The sequence below is a fragment of the Heloderma suspectum genome, chromosome 1 (assembly GCF_057233095.1).
Source record: "Heloderma suspectum isolate Gila_16-S chromosome 1, 16-S_ref, whole genome shotgun sequence".
Lineage (NCBI taxonomy): Eukaryota > Metazoa > Chordata > Lepidosauria > Squamata > Helodermatidae > Heloderma > Heloderma suspectum.
In genome coordinates this window covers 198,938,319-198,959,574 of record NC_139458.1, presented here as the reverse complement: position 1 = coordinate 198,959,574, position 21,256 = coordinate 198,938,319, and the positions used below count along the sequence as shown (strand labels likewise).

At 43.2% G+C, this 21,256-nt stretch overlaps 1 protein-coding gene across 9 annotated transcripts in view; it reads right to left on the bottom strand.

Moving 5' to 3' along the window:
* The window catches only part of GULP1 (GULP PTB domain containing engulfment adaptor 1), a 276,060-nt gene that overhangs the window by 115,154 nt on the left and 139,650 nt on the right, over nucleotides 1–21,256 (bottom strand). For all 9 annotated transcript variants that reach the window (XM_084815697.1, XM_084815722.1, XM_084815658.1 and 6 more), the window contains one exon: nucleotides 746–805. In XM_084815697.1, coding sequence (XP_084671823.1) covers nucleotides 746–773 — 28 coding nt within the window. In that variant the 5' untranslated portion in view covers nucleotides 774–805. The remainder of the gene's footprint in view (nucleotides 1–745; nucleotides 806–21,256) is intronic.

Below are 21,256 nucleotides of genomic sequence, written 5' to 3'. Positions count from 1 at the left end.
CACTTGTACTGGCTCCCTGTATGTTTCCAAGCCTGATTCAAGGTGCTGGTTTTGACCTATAAACCCTTACACAGCTTGGGACTGCAATATCTGATGGAGCTATATTGGATGGAGTCATTCTAAAAGCAATTCTACTCCTTGGTTTGATACAATTTGATACAATTTCTCTGTAGTACCAATATGTGGCCTTCATTCAAAAAAGCTGTTTGCTTTTCCAGTATAGTAGACAAGAAAGTGAAAGGCAAAAACCTCAAAATGTTGCTGGATGGAATCCAAGGTTTTTCAATAAAATGTTTAGTTCAATGGAATTTTGAACCAGCTTGTGTGAATAGAACTATGAAGTACCTTTCTGAAAAAAGTGAATTTTCAACAGTTATCCTTAATTGTAGGCATACAGGCAGGATTTTGTTCTTACTAATTCTCTATTTTTATCTTGTACAGACCCTTGTTTCCTTTTACTTGCTTAAGAAATAGTAAATATTATTATGAAGTTGATATTCTAAGAGAAATGCACTGCCCAATGCATTTTGCCAAAATGTTTTCTTCTAGGACAATAGTTTTAAGTTCTAACTTATGCACAGTATTTGTCAACCCCTTTGAATAGACATATTATCAAAACACTTTGGGCAATGTCCTCTATTAACAAATGTGCCATGTGTCACCATGTCAAGGAAGGTGTGCCTCTCTTTTCAGTGCTGACCTTTTCTTTTCACTTTTCTAATATAATTCAGCTCAAACTGCTTACCTTTCTTCCTGCTAAAAGCACGATTCATGATGAGAAATCACACAGTGTGTGTAATTTAATCTAAAAACAAAACAAAACACACATACAAGTTACAATTAAAAATGACATTAATATCACACATACATAGTTTCAACTATTAAGGTTCATGTTACATGCCATTCAATTTTTTTAAAAAAATTAGAGCAAACCAACGAACACATGAAAAAACTGATCTGTTTTAAAACGCAATTATTTATTTATTTATTTATTGCATTTATATCCCACCTTTTTTCCTCTTGCAAGGAACCCAAGGCGGCTTACATGATCCTCCTCCTCTCCCTTTTATCCTCACAACAACAACCCTGTGAGGTAGGTTGGGCTGAGAGTCTGTGACTGGCCCAAAGTCACCCAGTGAGCTTCCACGGCCGAGTGGGGACTAGAACCCGGATCTCTGGGCTCCCAGTCCAACACTCTAGCCACTACGCCACACTGGCTCTGCAGTCTCATTAATTAAGATTAATTATTATTAATTAATTAATTAAGCTTTAATCTCTGCAATTAAAGCTGCAATCTCAAAACAGGGGAAAAAACCCAATTGAGGGCACAATCTCATGCATGTTTGGACAGAAAAAAGGCCTACTACTTCCCATGCTGGCTAGGGTATTCTAAAAACTGCATTTTTTTCTGTCTAAACATGCATAGAATGGTACCCTATGGTATCTCCATTAGTTTTACTTCCAAGTAATGATCCATAGGATCACACCATGAAATGGCGAGCTCATTCAGGTTCTCCGAAGTCCAACTCAAGGTTTGTTCCAACTCGTGCCAGTATGAGATTGCAAGCTTTTTTTTCTTTTTTACATGAAAATTTGTGCATATTTTCATGCACATTTTTTCCAAATGTATGCATTCTTCTCCCATTGATTAAAGTGTGTTTTATATTATATTAAAATATAAAAAGGAGGACAGAGATGTGAACATCACCTCCATTGCTCCTCCCACCCTGCTGGCAGCAATGCAGCAAGGCATATAATACTTGGAAGCTTCCAAGATTGGAGGCCTGGACTGCATCATGGTTCACCCCACGGTTGCGAGCTCTGAAGCAGGAGGTGAGACGGCTAGAGTGCCAGTGGCAGAAATCTCACTCTGAAGATGATAGGACATGGGTTAGAGCTGTAGCTTCAGCCTACCATGTGGCGATAAGAGCAGCAAAAAAGAATTGTTATGCTGCCTCTATCGCATCCGCAGAGTGCTGTCCCAGGAGGCTGTTCCAAGTGGTCCGGAACCTGGTCGGTCCAGTTGTCCCGGAGCCAATGGAGCATTCTAAGGCCTCCTTTGATGAGTCTGCACAGCACTTTGCTGATAAAATCAACCAGATCAGGAGTGCTATTCCATGCGTGGTGGATACAGTTGGTGAATGAGGGGCAGCCAGTGGCAGACCGGTTGTGTGGGATCAGTTCCAGCTTCTTCCAACTGAAGAAGTGGACGAGGTGCTTTCATTTTTAATGCTTACTCGATCCTTGCCCATCTTGGCTCATTATGAACTGCAGGGAGAGACTTAGGGAGGGGATTAAAGCAGTGGCAAATGTCTCCCTCAAGGAAGGAGTGTTGCCATCAGCCCTCAAGGAGGCAGTGATAAGACCACTGTTAAAGAAGCCCTCCTTGGATCCCCAGGACTTGAACAACTTCCATCCTGTCTTGAATCTACTGTTTTTGGGCAAGGTGATTGAGTGGGTAATGTCGTTGAAGTGGCAGGCATGCTTGGAAGAAGCTGATTATCTGGATCCATTTCAATTGGGCTTCAGGCCTGGGCATGGGACAGAAATGGCCTTGGTCGCCTTGGTGGATGATATGGGGAGGGCTCTGGATAAGGGCGAATGCTGCTTCCTTGTTCTCTTCGATCTCTCAGCGGCTATTGATACTGTCAACCACGGTATCCTCCTGGATCACCTGGAGGGGTTGGGCATAGGGGACACCATATTATGATGGTTCCAGTCCTTCCTCTCTGGCAGGTACCAGAGGGTAGCTCTGGAGGAGGAGACTTCAGACCCCTGGATGCTCACTTGCAGGGTGCCACAGGATTCTATTCTCTCCCCGATGTTAGTTAACATCTCTGTGAAGCTGCTGGAGGCTATCATCAGGAGGTTTGGGGTGCAGTGTCACAAATATGCAGATGACATACAACTCTACCGCTCATTTAAATCCTCACCGAGGTTGGCTGTAGAAACCCTGTCCAAGTGTCTGGAGTCGGTGAGTGGCTGGATGGAAAGGACTAAGCTGAAACTGAACCCTGACAAAACAGAAGTACTTTTTGTGGGAGACAAGGGAGGTTGGGGGATGTTGACATGGTGTTCAATAGGGTGCAGCTGCCCCTGAAGGACCAGGCCCACAGCCTGGGGGTCATTTTAGACTCCCAGCTGTCCATGGAGGCTTAAGTGTCATCCCTGAGCCAGGCAGTGCTATACCAACTCCATCTGATATGGCGGCTGCGCCCTATATGATGCACTCTATGTGGGGTTTCCCTTGAAGATGGTTTGGAAGTTGCAGCTGGTGCAGAACGCAGCGGCCCACCTGATTAAAGGCAGCCATCGGCGAGATCACATCACTCCAGTGCTGAAGGAGTTGCATTGGTTACCAGTTGTTTTCCAGACCCAATTCAAAGTGCTGGCATTGACCTTTCAAACCCTATATGGTTCCGGCCCAGTCTATCTTAAGGAGCACCTCCAACAACACCAGGGACGCTGCTCAATGAGATGGGCCTCGGAAGGCCTTCTGTCTGTCCCATCATCCAGGACAGCTAGGGAGAGGGCTTTTTCTGTGGTGGCCCCCACTCTGTGGAATTCCCTCCCTAGTGACCTCCGTCGTGCCCCCTCTTTGATGAGCCTTCACCGGGCTTTGAAAACCTGGCTGTTCAGGCGGGTATTTGGGGTGGGTTAGGGTTTTTTAGAGCAATGTTGTTTTGTTCAGTTGATTATGTAAATTTGTTGTATTTCGTGTTGTTAGTAGTATTGCATGCCGCCTACAGTGGCTGGATGGAGGGCTAATAAATCTAATAAATAATAATTAAAAAATTGGGTGTCAACCAGGGGCATTGCTACATTCTTAAAAGATCTGGGGCACAGGCCCATAACACAAATGTGCATGTGTGTGTGTGTGTGTGTGTGTGTATACACACACATGTCCGAGTCTATGCGTACCTCTTATATATATATATATATATATGTACATATGTGTGTGCATGTGGGTGTGGTGCTTGTGTGTGTACAGATTATATACATACATAAGAAGTGTGCACTGACCCCCCACCCACTTCAACTCAGACCCCGATTCAGTGTTTTGGAAAACATCCTACTTCTGCTCAGGCCAATTTGTAGTTGGTCCACTTCAGCTCAGGATCAAACCTGAGTCAAGGTTTGAAAAAATGAGTCTTTATGCTTCCTGTTGACTACCATGGGAAATTAGGAAAAAACGTTTTACTTTTTTCTCTTGGTCAGAACTAGATGATAATTTCAGGTATGTATGTATGTATGTATGTATTTATTTAGAATATGTATATACTGCTCCACATCAGAAGATTTCAGAGAGGTGAACAATAAAGGTAAAAGAATAAAACACCAGATTTAAACAGTTAAAACATTTTTAAATAGTAGCCCCCTAGAAGGGGATTACACTGGTTCAATGTCAGAAAAACAGGTGCAGGGTTTATATTCTGATTTTCATTTAAAGTGAACTGCCAATAACTTTTTTATTCCTTAGAAGAATTGGATAAAAAATTCAGGATTCATTGCCCCATCAGAGGAGATCATGTATGCCAAATTTCAGAATGATAGCCACAGGGGTGTTTGTGCAATTTTGTGCAACTTTGACAATTTGAGGTCTCCAAAAAGAGGACATACTTACCTCTCTATGTTCCTAGTGCACAGTTTTTCTGAAAATTACAGACAGCCTAGAGGTATTCCTAAGTAAGAAACCAGTAAAGTTTCAGACAGAGAGGTGCAGCAGTTCATGTGGAAGGGGAGTTCTCCAAATTGGGGGAGGGAGTGATTTGCTTTCCCTTCCCTCCCCCCCCCCCCAACAATAGTTTTTGGGTAAATTTGTATGAAAACGCACAGGTAATTAGAAGTGTCCTCCAGGCAAGAAATCTGCAAAGTTCCTGAAGGATATAGATGCATGCGAATTTAGAATTACTTGAATTTATCTACATTTCACCAATGTTAGGAGCAGGGGAACATGGGTGGGAAAGTGCTATTGCACTCATGTCCTGCTTGTGGGTTTCCCGTGGGCATCTGGTTGGCCACTGTGTGAACAGAATGCTGGACTAAATGGACCTTCGTCTGATGCAGCACAGCCCTTCTTATGTTCTTAAATATGAATGCCTCTGAGCATATGCAGAATGCTTTTCTTTCACCACTGAGCATTTACATTCTCCCCCTACCAATTCTATTCCCCTCCTGCAACCATCCCTCATCCTCCCATCCTCCGTCAACTCTTCATAAAAACAGATGTCTTGTTTTGTGCAACTCTCCTCTACCTCCTCCTTATTATGCACAAGCCCTCATTGTATCTTTCTCCCCATAACTTCATTTGTGCCAAGACTTCACCAGGATTCAACAAGTCTGTTTTCAAAACTAGGACTACGTTATGGAGAAACTCTGAGCATGTACTAAGTGCCTTTCCCTCACCACTGAAGCTAGAAAATGAAAAAAAATTGCATTTTTTCATGCAAAATGAAAAAACACAAATGACAAAACATGCATAGGTCTGAGCTGAAAGGGTAGTCAATTCATTAGACTGGAATTTCGTAGGCACTGTATTAAGCCTGCAGTACCATGTTCACAACTCAGGACTTATTTCTGAGTAAACATGCAGAACTTCAAGGTGCAAGGAAAAGGAAAGGTTCCTCCTGTGCAAGCACCGGGTCATTACTGACCCCTGGAGGGACGCCGCTTGTGCTGGCATTCCCTGCAAAAGTAACTTGTGCTGGAATCCTATCCACACTTTCCTGAGGGTAAGCCTCATCAAACATAATGGGACATCTCAGTAGGCATAACTTAGCAATAGTTATCTCCCCTCCACTTAAAAAACAAACCCCAAACTCCTATTTTTATTAAAGCTTTCTGTTCAGAGGAACATAGGAAGCTGCCTTGTACTGAGTCAGACCCAGGGTCCATCTAGTGCAGTACCGTTGACACTGACTGGCAGCAGCGGCTCTCCAGGGTTTCAGGCAGGATTCTTCCCTAGCCCTACCTGGACATGCTGGGGATTGAACCTGGGACCTCCTGCATGCCAAGCAGGTGCTCTGCCACTGAGCTGCAGCCCTTCCTATTGCCGGATAATGGCAACTGACAAAACAGCCCCAGATTTGTTTCTCTGCAACCATGTGAACCCACTCTTCTCAAAGGCTTGAGTGAGGAGAAAGAGAAAAACAAACCCTCTTGTCTGTTTGTGTAAAGTCAAATATAGTTCAGAACTTCTCTTGACCATGGAAAAGAATTCTCTTTAAGAATTCCCCAAGATATGCTCTGGGTGGAATAAAGAACAGAAAGAAAGAACAGGATAGGGGAGGGAAGAAGAAAAGAAGAATGGTGGTTGGAAATGTGGGGTGCTGGTGGCGGGGGTAAAGAGAATTCCCTAAGCCAAATGGCTTCTTTCAGAGAGGTAGTACTTCAGAGGAATTTAGGAGGAGGCTGCGGAGGGTTTGTAAGGATTGCACGTACTTAAATGAACTTTATGAGGTGAGGTGGCTGAAGCTTTTCCCTAGCTTTTTAAAAACTGTAGAACCTATTTAAAAGCCTCAGCAGTTTCTTGATCATAACGCCAAATCGAAATCGTCCTAACCCTCCTTTTGGAATAATTTGACTCCTACAGCTATTTAGGAGAAATTAAAGTAGAGGGGGAGAAAGAAGCTTGCAGAGGCTGATTGGTTCCTTTGCTGTAGTGAAGCTACTAAACTTCTGCAGAAGCCAAAGATTCCAGTTTGGGGCAGTAAAATCAGATGCTGTGTGAAATACCAGTATTTCACATAGAGCTCTTTCTTCCCTTCCTTCTCCCTCTTCAAAATTTCATTGCCAGCAAGCTCCCAATAGTGGGCATGTAAGAGCTAAAAAGTAGGGGGAGAGAGAAAAAACAATGAGCAGACTGTGGAAGGAAAGGGGGAGGTCTCCCCTCTAGTTTAAAAGGCTGGTGCATTCACACTTGCGTACCTATTGGTCTAGGAGGACTAAGAGTGAGTCCTCCTAGTAATAGCAGGGCTACTGAGCTCAGAGGGAAGAAGGAGGCTTGTACTAAATAGGGCTGTGCACTGCTTCGGATCCGGATCCAAATTCTGACTGGAAGCAGGGTGATTCGGAGCAAATCATTCCAGATCCAAAGATGGTCTGGATCAGTCTGAAGTGAGTCGGATCAGTCCGAATCGATTCATCGCTTTGGATGATTGTGAAGCTCAGACAGCCTGCCTGGGAAATGTAACAATTTCCTTAAGATTAGGAGGGGGAGAGGAGGAGTTGGGAGGGGGGAACCAAGCCTTGGTAAGTGACATCTAGCTTCCAATAGGGCTGACATTTTAATCCAGTGTCTCCAATCACAGTGGGGTGATTGAGAGTGGTGTGCAATCACTACTCTATAAGGAAAGGCTTCATTGTTTGGGCTATTTAATTTAGAAGGAAAGTAAGGGGGGTTATAAAATTATATGGAGTAGTGAAAGTGGAGCAGTGCAATAAATAAGATGTGTTCAGTGTGGCTTTTCCCAGGCAATGTGTATTGCAGCCCAAGAGCTGTTTAACGTTTTTCTTCCCTTAATGAGGAGCCCCCGGTCATCCAGTGAAGCTGAATAGTGGCAGATTCAGGCCAGAAAAAGGGAAAGTACCATTTGCACTTCAAAAAAAACCTACACCAGAGTTTAGGGATAGTGACCGCCTAATGGTCAACTTAAACACCTTCTGATTAGGATCTTTAATCCCTGTGTGGCTTGACAGTTTTTATTTTTTTGTTTTAGTCTTTGAGAAAAGGAAATGTTATGCATGACTAGCACAAAAGCTGTTGGAACTAACTGTTTGAAATTTGGCAGGTTCAGTCAGCTCCATAGGGGCCGCCAGGGCTCAACATTTCATGCACCAATGTCAAAGCGCACACGCACACACACAAATCTAGCTCTTTGCTTTCGCAGATTTTCTTGAAAAAAGTAAATTTTACCTGTGGCTAGCACAAAAGTCACTGGACCTAACTGTTTGAAATTTGGCAGGTTCAGTCAGCTCCATAGGGGCTGTCAGGTACCCAAATTCCATGCACTTAGGTGGAAGAACCAAAAAAAAAAAATATAGCTTTTTGTTTTGACAGATTTTCTTGAAAAAAGCAAATTTATCTGTGCCTTGCACAAAAGCCACTGGACGAAACTGCTTGAAATTTAAGTTCAGTTAACTCTATAGGGGTTGCCAGGTCTCGAGATGTCATGTATTTAGCATACAAACTAAAAAGGTTATGGCCATTTCTGTTTTCTAATGCAAGTCAATGGGAAAATGTAAAAAAAAGAAAAAAAGGCAATTAGGGCAGCGCAAAAGATCCGAGGCACACAGCTCAGAAGATCGGAGGCCATGCCCAGGTGGGCCTTTCTCTAATGACTTCCCTGGTGTCAACCCAATAGGGTTGTGCCCTAACTCGCCCCACAAGAGGACTGAAATTTAGTTGGATCTTGCCCAATATTTTCTGGTCTGCAAATGGAAGTATTGTACCAGATTTAATTGGAATCACAGTACAGCAACCTAAACATTAATCTGCTTAAAACACGTACCAATAAAAATAAAATACAGATAATCAGTCTATTTTGGGTGTCAGTGAACTGAAATGGACTGGAATGGGCCACTTCACATCAAATGACCACCAGATCTACTACTGTGGACAAGAGGACCACAGAAGAAATGCAGTAGCCTTCATAATTAATAATAAAGTGGCTAAAGCAGTGCTTGGATACAATCCAAAAAATGATCTCAATTCGAATTCAGGGTAAGCCATTTAACATCACAGTGATCCAAATATATGCCCCAACCACAGATGCTGAAGAAGCAGAAGTAGATCAGTTCTATGAGGATCTGCAGCACCTACTGGATAGTACACCAAAAAAAGATGTTATTTTCATTATAGGAGACTGGAATGCTAAGGTGCGTAGTCAAACGACACCTGGAATTACAGGCAAGCATGGTCTGGGAGAACAAAATGAAGCAGGACATAGGCTGATAGAATTTTGCCAAGACAACTCACTGTGCATAACAAACACTCTCTTCCAACAACCTAAGAGACGACTTTATACATGGACTTCACCAGATGGTCGACACCGAAATCAGATTGACTACATCCTTTGTAGCCAAAGGTGGCGGACATCTATGCAGTCGGTAAAAACAAGACCTGAAGCTGATTGTTGTTCAGATCACGAATTGCTTATTGCACCATTTAGAATCAGACTAAAGAGAATAGGGAAGACCCACAGATCAGTTAAATATGAGCTCACTAATATTCCTAATGAATATGCAGTGGAGGTGAAGAATAGATTTAAGGGACTAGATTTAGTAGATAGGGTCCTGGAAGAACTATGGACAGAAGTTCGCAACATTGTTCAGGAGGCGGCAACAAAAAATGTCCCAAAGAAAAAGAAAACCAAGAAGGTAAGATGGCTGTCTGCTGAGACACTGGAAGCAGCCCAAGAAAGAAGGAAAGCAAAAGGCAACAGTGATAGGGGGAGATATGCGATATTATATGAGATATAATATCGGGGATAGATTTGACGGTGTGGTCAGTGAGCTAGAGCCAGACATCCTGAAGAGTGAGGTTGAATGGGCCTTAAGAAGCATTGCTAATAACAAGGCAGCAGGAGATGACGGTATCCCAGCTGAACTGTTTAAAATCTTGCAAGATGATGCTGTCAAGGTGATGCATTCCATATGCCAGCAAATTTGGAAAACACAAGAGTGGCCAACAGATTGGAAAAAATCAACCTATATCCCCATACCAAAAAAGGGAAGCACCACAGAATGTTCAAACTATCGAACAGTGGCACTTATTTCACATGCCAGTAAGGTAATGCTCAAGATCTTGCAAGGTAGACTCCAGCAATTCATTGAACGAGAATTGCCAAATGTACAAGCTGGGTTTCGAAAAGGCAGAGGAACTAGAGACCAAATTGCCAATATCCGCTGGATAATGGAGAAAGCCAGGGAGTTTCAGAAAAACATCTATTTCTGTTTTATTGACTATTCTAGAGCCTTTGACTGTGTGGATCATAATAAATTGTGGCAAGTTCTTGGTGGGATGGGGATACCAAGTCATCTTGTCTGCCTCCTGAGGAATCTGTATAACGACCAAGTAGCAACAGTAAGAACAGACCACGGAACAACGGACTGGTTTAAGATTGGGAAAGGAGTATGGCAAGGTTGTATACTCTCACCCTACCTATTCAACCTGTACGCAGAACACATCATGCGACGTGCTGGGCTTGATGAAGCCAAGGCTGGAGTTAAAATCGCTGGAAGAAACATTAACAATCTCAGATATGCAGATGATACCACTTTGATGGCTGAAAGCAAGGAGGAGCTGAGGAACCTCATGACAAAGGTGAAAGAAGAAAGTGCAAAAGCTGGGTTGCAGTTAAACCTAAAAAAAAACAAGATTATGGCAACCAGCTTGATTGATAACTGGCAAATAGAGGGAGAAAACGTGGAGGCAGTGACAGACTTTGTATTTCTAGGCGCAAAGATTACTGCAGACGCTGACTGCAGCCAGGAAATCAGAAGACATTTACTTCTTGGGAGGAGAGCAATGACAAATCTTGATAAAATAGTCAAGAGCAGAGACATCAGATTGACAACAAAGGTCTGCATAGTTAAAGCAATGGTATTCCCTGTAGTAACCTATGGCTGCGAGAGCTGGACATAAGGAAGGCTGAGCGAAGGAAGATAGATGCTTTTGAACTGTGGTGCTGGAGGAAAATTCTGAGAGTGCCTTGGACTGCAAGAAGATCAAACCAATCCATACTCCAGGAAATAAAGCCAGACTGCTCACGGGAGGCAATGATCTCAAAGGCAAAACTGAAGTACTTTGGCCACATCATGAGAAGACAGGATACCCTGGAGAAGATGCTGATGCTAGGGAAAGTGGAAGGCAAAAGGAAGAGGGGCCGACCAAGGGCAAGGTGGATGGATGATATTCTGGAGGTGATGGACTCGACCTTGGGGGAGATGGGGACGGCGATGGCCGACAGGAAGCTCTGGCGTGGGCTGGTCCATGAAGTCATGAAGAGTCAGAAGCGACTGATCGAATAAACAACACCAAATCAGTCTATTCTAGTTATCATATCAGAGTAATTTAGTTTTCCTAGCAGTTGTGGTTTCACATACATTTGAGAGCCAGTGTATTGTAGTAGTTAGAGTGTTAGACTGGGACTGGGTAGACCTGGGTCCCCATTCAGCCATGAAGATCACTGGGTGACTTTGGGCCAGTCACTGATTCTCAGTCTAATCTACCTCACAGAGTTGTTGTGAGGATAAAATGGAGAGGAGGAGGACCATGTAAGTTGCCTTGGGCTCCTTGGAAGAAATGTTGGAATATAAATGTAACAAATAGGGTGTTTTTTTCCCATCAATCTAATCTGTATTTATATTTCTCTCCACAAATATAACAGCTAACTATAAGTGCATGTTTAAAAGATGCCACATTCCAATTAATTCAATAATCATTATTTGTGTATGCTTTTTTCAGGGTAATATTTTGAGATTTGATTATTTTAAAATAAACTAGAGTGGATAATACAAAACCATGACTAGCAGTCATTGCCCTTAAACTTCTGATTAGCCTCAATGCACATACAGTATGTACGTAATAGCAGACTACTACTGAACTGCACGTAGTAGAGATTTATTCCCATTATTAGAACCCATACAAGCAATAAGCAGTGGCATGAACAAAACCAAACATACTCTAATAGCTTCTAGCTTAGCAAGATACAAAAATATGAAATAAGCAGCAATTGTATTACTTACCATACACCTAAATCAATGTATTCTTCTGGAGCACTTTTAATTTTTTTGTTTAATTAAAAAGTTTTTTTGTTATTGAATTGCTTTATCTGTGGTATGTGAAAATTGTGAAGCTTGCAAATCAAACAAAACACATAACAGAAATTCATTAGCTTAAGAGTTTACACAATGTCTAAGATCTGAATTCTCTAAGCCAAAGGTCCCCAACCCCCAAACCGCAGACCGGTACCAGTCTGTGGCCTGTTAGCAACCGGGCTGCAGTAGGGGTGTGCGAAACCCCCTTACCTTGGGTCCGTGGGGGTCCGCAGGAGGGGGGAGGCGATACGTCCCTCCCCCACCCCCGGAATCCTCGCCAGCCCCGGCTGGCTCCACTTTGCTGTGAGTCCATACTGCTGCTGGCTGGCTCCAGCCACTGGCGGACTTCCGGCCACTGGGATGCAAATGGCATCCACATAGTGGACGCCATTTGCGTCCCTGTTCTTCAAGTAATAGGCTACATAAATCTTTATGTAGCTGATTACTGCAAAGAATAGGGACACAAATGGTGTCCGCTACGCGGACGCCATTTGCGTCCCAGTGGCCGGAAGTCCGCCAGCAAAACCATTCCCCCCCCCCCCCCTGCAGTCTGTGGAAAAATTGTCTTCCACAAGACTGGTCCCTGGTGCCAAAAAGGTTGGGGACCACTGCTCTAAGCAATGCAGTTCCCCGGTTTACAACAGGACCATGAGATCAGCTGACTATGGTTCATTTAAGTAAATGGTAAAATGTATTGTACAGTTTAGAGAAAGTACAATTGGTCTTCACCCATTTATGAAACATTATTTTTTTGCTGCAGAAAACAAGGCACATATTAAAAACCATACTTGTAAATTTGTCATCTACAATGTTCTGTAATATATAGCATAATCCAAGTAATAAAGGATACAGTTCAAAGAGCCTTTTACATACACATAAAGACTTGTGCACACAGCAATGATTTCTCTTCTATCCTGCTCCAAACAGGCAGCCCCTCAAAACTGTACTATGGCTGCTGCTCCTTCTGTCTCCCCCACCCTCTCTCTCTCTCTCTCTCTCTCACACACACACACACGCATGCACGCACACACTTATAGCCCCAGGAGGTTTGGACTAAGCCTGATTTCTCCATCCTGTGTGTTCTGCAAAAAGGAAGTTGTTACAAGAACGCTTGACTGTGCATCTTAGCTAACCAAATCTAGTGCACAGATGGAACTTTTAATAGGGCATCCCCAGTTCAATATGAAGCATAATAAAGCAATCTCACAAGATTATATGGGAAAGGAATTCCTGAAGGTAAAGCAAGACCCAAGGGAACCAACACGTTTTAAACAGAAATATAAATATTTGTATTTAGCACTTATTCTCAAACAAAACATCAGTACTGCCTCCCCCACTCCCAAATTACACATTGCTAATGGCCCAGCCCAGCCCTACCATTACATGGGGTCATGCGCCCACATCAGGCGGCGGAGTGGGAAGAGTGGCAAATTATGCTGCTCTTCCCCACTCCTGCCCCCACAAGGAGGGCCTGCTGCCGCCTCCCTGCTGCCACAGCCACAGCTCCTGCCTGCCCACTCGCTCACTCGGCTTCCCTCACTTGCTCAGTCAGTCAGCAGCCTGGCTGACCTTGTGCTCCTGCCTGCTCGGCCATCCTCATCTTAAGCCCCAGCCGCAGGACTCCTGAGAGAGGTCATCCCCACCCCCCAGTAGCAGAAATGGAGGTGCCACACAAGTTCCATAAAGGGGCAGCCCCGCTCCCACCCGGCACACGAGAGGGCGCCTTGCCAGTGCTCCCTGCGCCAACTATTGACCAGCCGAGTGACTGAGTAGGGGCAGATGTGTGGCAGCGCTGCCTTGCTTGAGGCGGCAATAAACTGTGGGCCAAGCCTGCTAATGGCTCTCCTTGACCTGCTGTACACTGCATCCATCTGCTCTCCAGTAGGCCTGACCTGCTCTGCTTTCTGAAGTAGGGCATGTTAGTAAATTGATTGCAACATGTTCCTTAAAAAAAAAAAAGAAGTTTATTGTAATTCTGACTCAGTTCTCCAAGTTCCATTTCTTATGTGGCCAAAACAGCAACAGACACACAAAAATGGGAGGTATCAGTAGGGATGGGTGAACCCCCTGAAGTCTGGTCCGGGGGGATCTGTCCAGAGGGGGGCCACTTGGGCTCAGGATTTCCCCAGAGCCCTGAGCATGCACGCCGGATTTCCTGGGGCATCTTTCCAGATTTAAAGAGGCAAGATCCGTGAATGGCAGCTGTGCAGATTGCAGCCATAAAAGCACTTTTACAGCTGTAATTTATGTAGATGTAAAGCTGCAAATGGCGTAAAACATGTGATTTATTACTGTAATTTTCCCAAGGTTCTGCCATTCACAGACCTTGTCTTTTTAAAACCTGGAAGCCACCCCACGTGCAATCTGGTGGGCGTGGAGGTAAGGGGAGCTGTTCTGCTATGGACCCCACAGGTCAGATTCTTGGGAATCCAGCCTTGAGTCCACACTGGATTTCTCCAGCATGCCTAGGTACCAGCAGACTCATGTTAACTTCAAGGTTTGTAGAAGTAAAATACAATAACAACACAGACTTTAGAAGTCTTTAGAAAAAAATCTAAGGGAGAACCTCCCAAAAACAGCCCAACAAGGATAGAGTGTGCTCAATGCCCATGGAATGCTCACTCCCTGCTGAGAGGAAAAAATGGAAAACTATGTGGAATGGGGAATTGAATAGAGTGGCTGGAAAAGGGGGATGAAGGGAGGGTCAAATAAAGGCACCCACCAGCTGGAGCATGCCCATTAACTTGGTCCCTCGCCAGCCAGCACCCACCTGTCCACTCGCTCGACTCATGCCTGAGAAGGGAGAGCTTTGAAGGCTCCCTTGCTCTCTCTCTCTCACACACACACACTCAACATTTTGTTGCAAGTTCCCACTTCTGGAATGTCTAATCCACAATAGATTCAATGGTACTTATGACATCATAATAGCAAGTAGGGATGGACAGGGATTCCCATGGGTTCTCTGGGTGCCTGCTGAGCCCCTGCCCCCATCCCCATGTGCCCCTGGACCTGTCCCTCCTGCCCCCGCTCACCAAGCCACCTGCACTCACCCTGCGCCCATCCAGCAAGCTGTGCAACTGCCATTTTGTGAAAAAAAATTGTGATCGCTGATAAGTACACATTTGATCTTACACAAAATGATGCCGTGAATGGCTGATATACACAAGATTACAGGCGTAAATAGGCCATTTATGACTGCAATCTTATGTATATCGGCCCTTCACAGTGCATGCATATCTGCGATCGCCATTCCCCCCCCCCGCAAAATGGCAATCGCAGAGCTCACCGGACAGGCCTGGGGTGAGTGTGGGTGGCTCAGTGAGTGCAGGGGGAGCTCAAGTGCAACAGGGGGCTCGGCAGGCATGGCTCAGGGCGGCGGGATGAGTCTGCTTGATTCCTGGACCTGATCAGGAGCCCACACCATCTCTAAAAGGAAGTCAAATACATTCAGCAGCATTTGCTATTGGGTAACCAGGTGGGTAGAAAGTTGGGAGAGAATTATAGTAGGGTGTTGTAATTGCATAGTTACAGGCACTTCCTTTTTTGGCGTTGTTAAACTGTTTGTCCCTAAACAGGCCTCAGTAGGAGGTAGGAAGGAGGGGGAAGGGAGAGAGGAGAGAAAAGAAGAAGTGAATGTACGGGAAAATGTGGTAAGAAAAGTGTTCGGAAATAAAATGAAGATCTGCTTGCATTCAGACCTTGTTTCCGCATCCTCCTTGCTGAGAATAAAATACGAATGGATTTGGTGACAAAACATTCAACGGTGCAAACTTGCATGGAATTTTTACTTTCATCTCTGCCTGGAGTGGTTGCTGGCTTCCTCCACCAAACACTTTTTGTATTTTATTCTCAGTAAGGAGGATCCAGAAACAAGGTTTGGATGTAAACAGAACTTCACTTTATTTATAAACCCTAAATTTCTGTCTTTTCCCCCTCACATCCTCCTTCCTCCCCTTTCTCTCTCTTCCCTCCTCCTTTCTCTCTCCTTCTGGGACCCTCTAGGGACAAACTTCTTAATAACTCTTAATAACTTCTTAATAACAAGGAAGTGCATACAACTATTACAATGAAACAACAGTGAAAGGTACAGTGAGACTTTTTGTGCTGCTTGACAATTTCCCATTCCTTCAAGAGTTTTGAGCACAAGCCTCTTAGAACATTTCCGCCATGTCACAGATTCCACCTCCACCATTCTTCCTGCCAACTCCTGGTCCACAGTTTTCATGGGAGTCATGTAAGTCATATTTCAGTCATCATGTCCTGGCTATAAGATACTACTGCCCTCACATCAGAGAACAAGAAAGTTCTCCTTTTACATTTTTTTTAGGCCCTGAAGGCCAAAGGATTTTCAGATATCTACTTCCAGTCCCTGATTTGCCACAAGATGCCAGTCCATATAATGTTGCCATAAGAGCCCTGGGTGATCACTTTAATCCATTGTTGACTGTTGTATCAGAATGCTTTAAATTTTATTCTCATTCTCAGTCACCCCAGGAGCTCATTGCCAAGTATATGGCTCTTCTGTGTGTTGCTTGTGCTTCTGCAACCTTTGCAGAAGAGATGATCAAAATCAGGGATTTTGTTATGAGAACAAACAATTCTAAAATCCACAAGGAGCTCATCATGACAGAGGACATGATTCTGGGGGTGGGAGGGTGGGGAAACAACTGAAATTGCACAGAGGGTGGAAAGTGCCCTTCACTGTGCGAAATATATTTGCTGTCCAAAGGAAGGAGATGGAGTTCCAGTGGGTAAGGCAGTGGCAGCTACGTAAAGGTAGCGATTCTGGACTGTTTCCTTGCTTTCTTCCCTTAGCTGGTTGCAGTGCCAATCTTAGTGCTAAGCGTTCAGCAGCTCAGTGAATACCCACAGACTGCACAACAACAATACAAATGAGACTTCAACTTCAGTCAGCTGAAGGCAATGATGAGACATCATTCATCCATTGCTTATTGAGTGAATGGGTATTTAAAAGTAAACAGCACATACAGGGGTGAGGGTGGATGACCCTTGTAGGAGGTATAGCAGGACTTTAATCCTCCCTCCCTCCCTCCCCCTGCAGTCCCAGTCTGGCTCATCCTCCCCTTTCCATTTGTATGGATGGAAACGTATCTTCCAGTGAAAACAGCAGGCGCAGGGATCCTGATCCAGATCAGGCACACACACACACAACACCCCATGCATATTGTATGAAAACGCAGCATTTAGTTCCATAGGCATCAAATGATATGAAATGACATTACCCCCCTCACACATATGACTACAAAACCTGCTCTCTTCACTACTCCCACTCTCGTGTGGCGTGTTTTATTTGTTCTGTCAAAAGCCCTCAGTGGATTATAGAAGCTTGCAAATGCAACGCCTAAAGTTAGAACAGAAAAAAGAAGCTTCTCTCTCCCCTTTGTTTCCTTCCTGCTCATTCCCCAATACTTTCATATTTGTTTGGCTTGAATGGTAAACATATTAATTTCTAACTCTTTAAGCATATTCAGAGATGGAATTATTATTGCAATAAAAGCCAACAAAATATGGAGAAAAAATAAATAAATGCTGGACATCAAAAGGACTCTGGTGTCCTTATTAACTTCTGTTTCAACAAATACACTTCCTCCCCAATAACCATTCACAACAACTGACTTACTATTTAAAACTAAGGAAAGGAAACATGTTGACCATTACAACACTTCTAAATGTTCAAAATTTAACTTTCCGACTATTAGAGGGGTGTGTGATCTAAGAATCTCTTCTTCAGGATGTGGTGTAAGTAACAAACCACGCTCTAAGGCCTAATTGAGTGAATCACCTGCATCACAACTTTTTAAAAGCATGCTTTATATTAGCTTTTAGGGAAGTTAATTAGCCAGCTATGAGACCACTAGATAAAGAAACTGTACTTTCCTTGCAAAAGCAAAACAAAGCGAAATGAATAAAAAATACCCCATTTAACAGCACAAAAATGGGTTGGAACGGAAACAATTTCTTATTACTAACATTACCATGGATTCACCCTGGAAAAGCAATTTCATGCCTTAGAGACTCCATAAGCATGTGGCAAGACACTGATTGCCTGGTGGCTGCATAGTAAAGTCTTGCTTGAGATACATGCAGAGCAATTTTTGATACCCAGGCATCACTCAGATGCCACAATTCACAGGTAGGGGAATTCAGCACAGATATACAGGTTTTGATGGAGCCAAATATATCGAACTCTCTGTATGCCTCACAAAAACTATCATCCTGCATTTTCATAGTTTTGCCTTTAAAATCCTGTTTATGCCAAACCATATTGTCCAACCTAAAAATGGTACAGAGTAGCTCAAAAATTCAGTTGCCCTACAAAGTTCAAGTATCTCAAGCCCTATATAATCCATGGTGCAGTGTGACCTAAAAACAAATACAGACAATATAGCTTCCCAGGCCTTACATGGATGCTTTACATAATATACATACATCTCAGTATATTTTGCAATAACCCCAAATCTTTTGGCAGGGGGTTCTGAATTCTGGTGAGTGAAACTAAACTGATTTAGAAGGTAGATTTAAAACTAATACTAAGTTGCCAAATGCACACAAAACATGATGATCCTCAAATGCTGGTATTAGTAATATGAAAGGAGCCAAAGGAATAGAAATCAATGCAAATGTTATAATAATTTCTCTATAAATCATATTACTGTCTTCTCTTGCATGAAATTTTAGTGTAATCCAGAGAAGAATTCATTTTTGTGGTATATTTTCCCTCAGGTATGCAGAAATATATCAATTTGTAAATTGAAAAGAGAAAGAAAAATGCAAAGAGCTCAACAAAGTCTGGGTATGCCCATTGTCCTCCTGGATACATGGAATGTTAAGGGAAACTGAGTGTCAGTTGGTGGAAAAGAAGAGAAATTGATGTGTGGGCATGTGTGTGAAGGAATTGACCTGAATGAACTTCTAACAGGTTAAAGTTGGGGTGCGGAACCTGTGACCCTCAACTTAATTTCCTGTGGGATGGCACAGAGAGAGAGACAGAGACAAAGAGAGCACACTCTGTGCAATTCTGCAAATACCACACACCACTGGATCTGGATCTGCCCATTATTGGCTGCCACCCCCGATTGACTTTTCCTGGTCAATGGCCCTTCACAGGAAAAGGGTTCCCCACCCCTGCCTTATGGTGTCCAGGGCAGGGCGGCTTAGGGTCAGGGGAGCATACTATAAGGTTTTAAGGACTCTGACCTCTTTGAAACAAAAACAGAGTCAAGAGCATTCATTAGGATAAGAGAAAAGTACTCTGATCTTAATTTCTCCTCAGTGAGAAAATGAAGGGGACAGAGCCCCTACAGTACTCTGGAATGGGGGATGAAAATGGAGTGAGGCGCATACCTCCAAGCCCAATTCATCTTCCAGAAATTATCCTATACAGCAATGGGGGGGGGGGAATAGAGCTGTGTGCAAGTGACCTCTAGAAATTCTCCACCCTATTTGTGAGCAGAGAAATTGGGGGGACAATTTCATTGAATTTCTCCAATGAGAGGAGAAATTCTCTGACAATTTCTTACAGGTAGCCCCCCCTGCCCCCAGGCAAGGGTTGTAGCACAGCTCCTTTCTTTTTTCCTAAGGATTTTTTTTTGGGGGGGTGGTGCTCTGCCATTGTAAGTAGCAACAGCAGCAACTGTGCTGGCAGCCTGGCCCCTATTTTGCATTATCCACAGTACCCCATACCTAGCATAATTCCAGGGCATTGTGGGTGGGGGGAGGCAAAACTCAACAAAAAAAGGGAAGCAATTTGGGGAAATTCTGCAAAGTGGCCTTTTATTTCTAAGGGGTAAGAAAAGAAAACATCTCAGGACTTTTCTGAGAAAAATGTCTTCTGAGAAATTTTAGTTCAGCTCTAGTAGTCATTCTTTAGGGTTCAGCACCTTCCCCAGGATCTTCCAAATGTTAAATTTCTGAGTGCGGATTGTGGAGACATCTTGTCTCTAATGCAGGTGGCAGAGAGATGATTGTACAATGAAAGACAGGATCCCCATGAATGCTCCTTGGCCACCGCATATATAAAGTAAGCACAAGAACCCTGAACCCAACCCATGAGAACGTCTCCAAAAGTTCTTTTCTTTTCAATTTCTTTTCAAAAGTAATTTGGTTTGTATCAAAATGAATGAGAATGGTTGAAAATCATGTGGGAGGAATTTTTGGCACAGCACTAGTAAAAACAACCCTCTTCCATGCACATAATACTCATATTCAGGGCTAGAACACCCTTCCCAGGGAGGCTAGGATCACTCCCTCCTTGATGTCTTTCTGGAGGCAGACTAAAACATTCTTGTTCCAGCTGGCCTTTGGGACATAGTTGGAACCTGGGGGTAAGCTGCTAAAATGCTGTTTTAAAATGCTGTTTTAGAATGCTGTTTTAATATTTTAATATAATTTTAATTGTATTGTTGTTAAATTTATATTTTAACCTTTGTATATTTTCATATGTTTTAATTGTATACGTTTTCATTTTTGTAAGCTGCCTTGTGTCCCCGTACTGGGAAAAAGGTGGGGTATAAATGATGATGATGATGATGATGATGATTAATAATAATAATAATAATAATAATAATAATACCTAGCCCTAATCTAGGGGCACACATTTGGTTGTTGAAAACAGATTAGGCCAACTGACCAATCAAATAGTGTCAAATGGCCAGGTATTTTTAAAGCATTAACAACAAAGAGGATAATTATCGGCAGGTTTAAATACTATTTATAGCTGTCAGCAATGGCAAATTGTATTTATTTATTTTATTATATTTTCTTCGCTTCACACAAGGCATTTAGGGTGGCATACATAGCCCCCTTCCCCCCATTTTATCTTCATGGCAACCTTGTTAAATTAGGTTACGTAAGAGCAGGGCCTGTCTGAAATGTCACCTAATCATTTTCATAGCTGAATGAGGATTAGAACTTCGCCCTTGCTGCCCCTATTGTGACATGCCATCTACTAGGCAGTTACCTTTCCTACCAATGACTGCTGGTGTACCTGTTCAAAAGAGGAAACTTCTCTAAAATGAAGGGACTGGTAAAAAGGCAGTTGAAAGTGGGATTCAAGTGCATTAAATCTTGGAGCAACTCAAAATCACAACAATAGAAGCTCATCTAGAAAATATAATACAGATCAGGAAAGGTATCACTAAGTCCAAGAGGCAACCAACAAAATTAACAAGCAATTTCAAAGAAGCCATTAGAGAAAAGGTTTCTGTCAAAAAAAAAAAAAGGAAGTCTTGCCAAATGAGGAGAATAAAAAGGAGGACAAACCTGCACAAAGCAAATACAAGCAGACAATAAGAGCTACAAAAAAAGAAGCACATTGCTAATAACATCAAGGCCAACAATAAAGAATACTTTAAATATATCAGAAGCAGGATACCAGGTAGGGAGGCAGTTGGAGTTAAATGAGTATTAAAGAGGA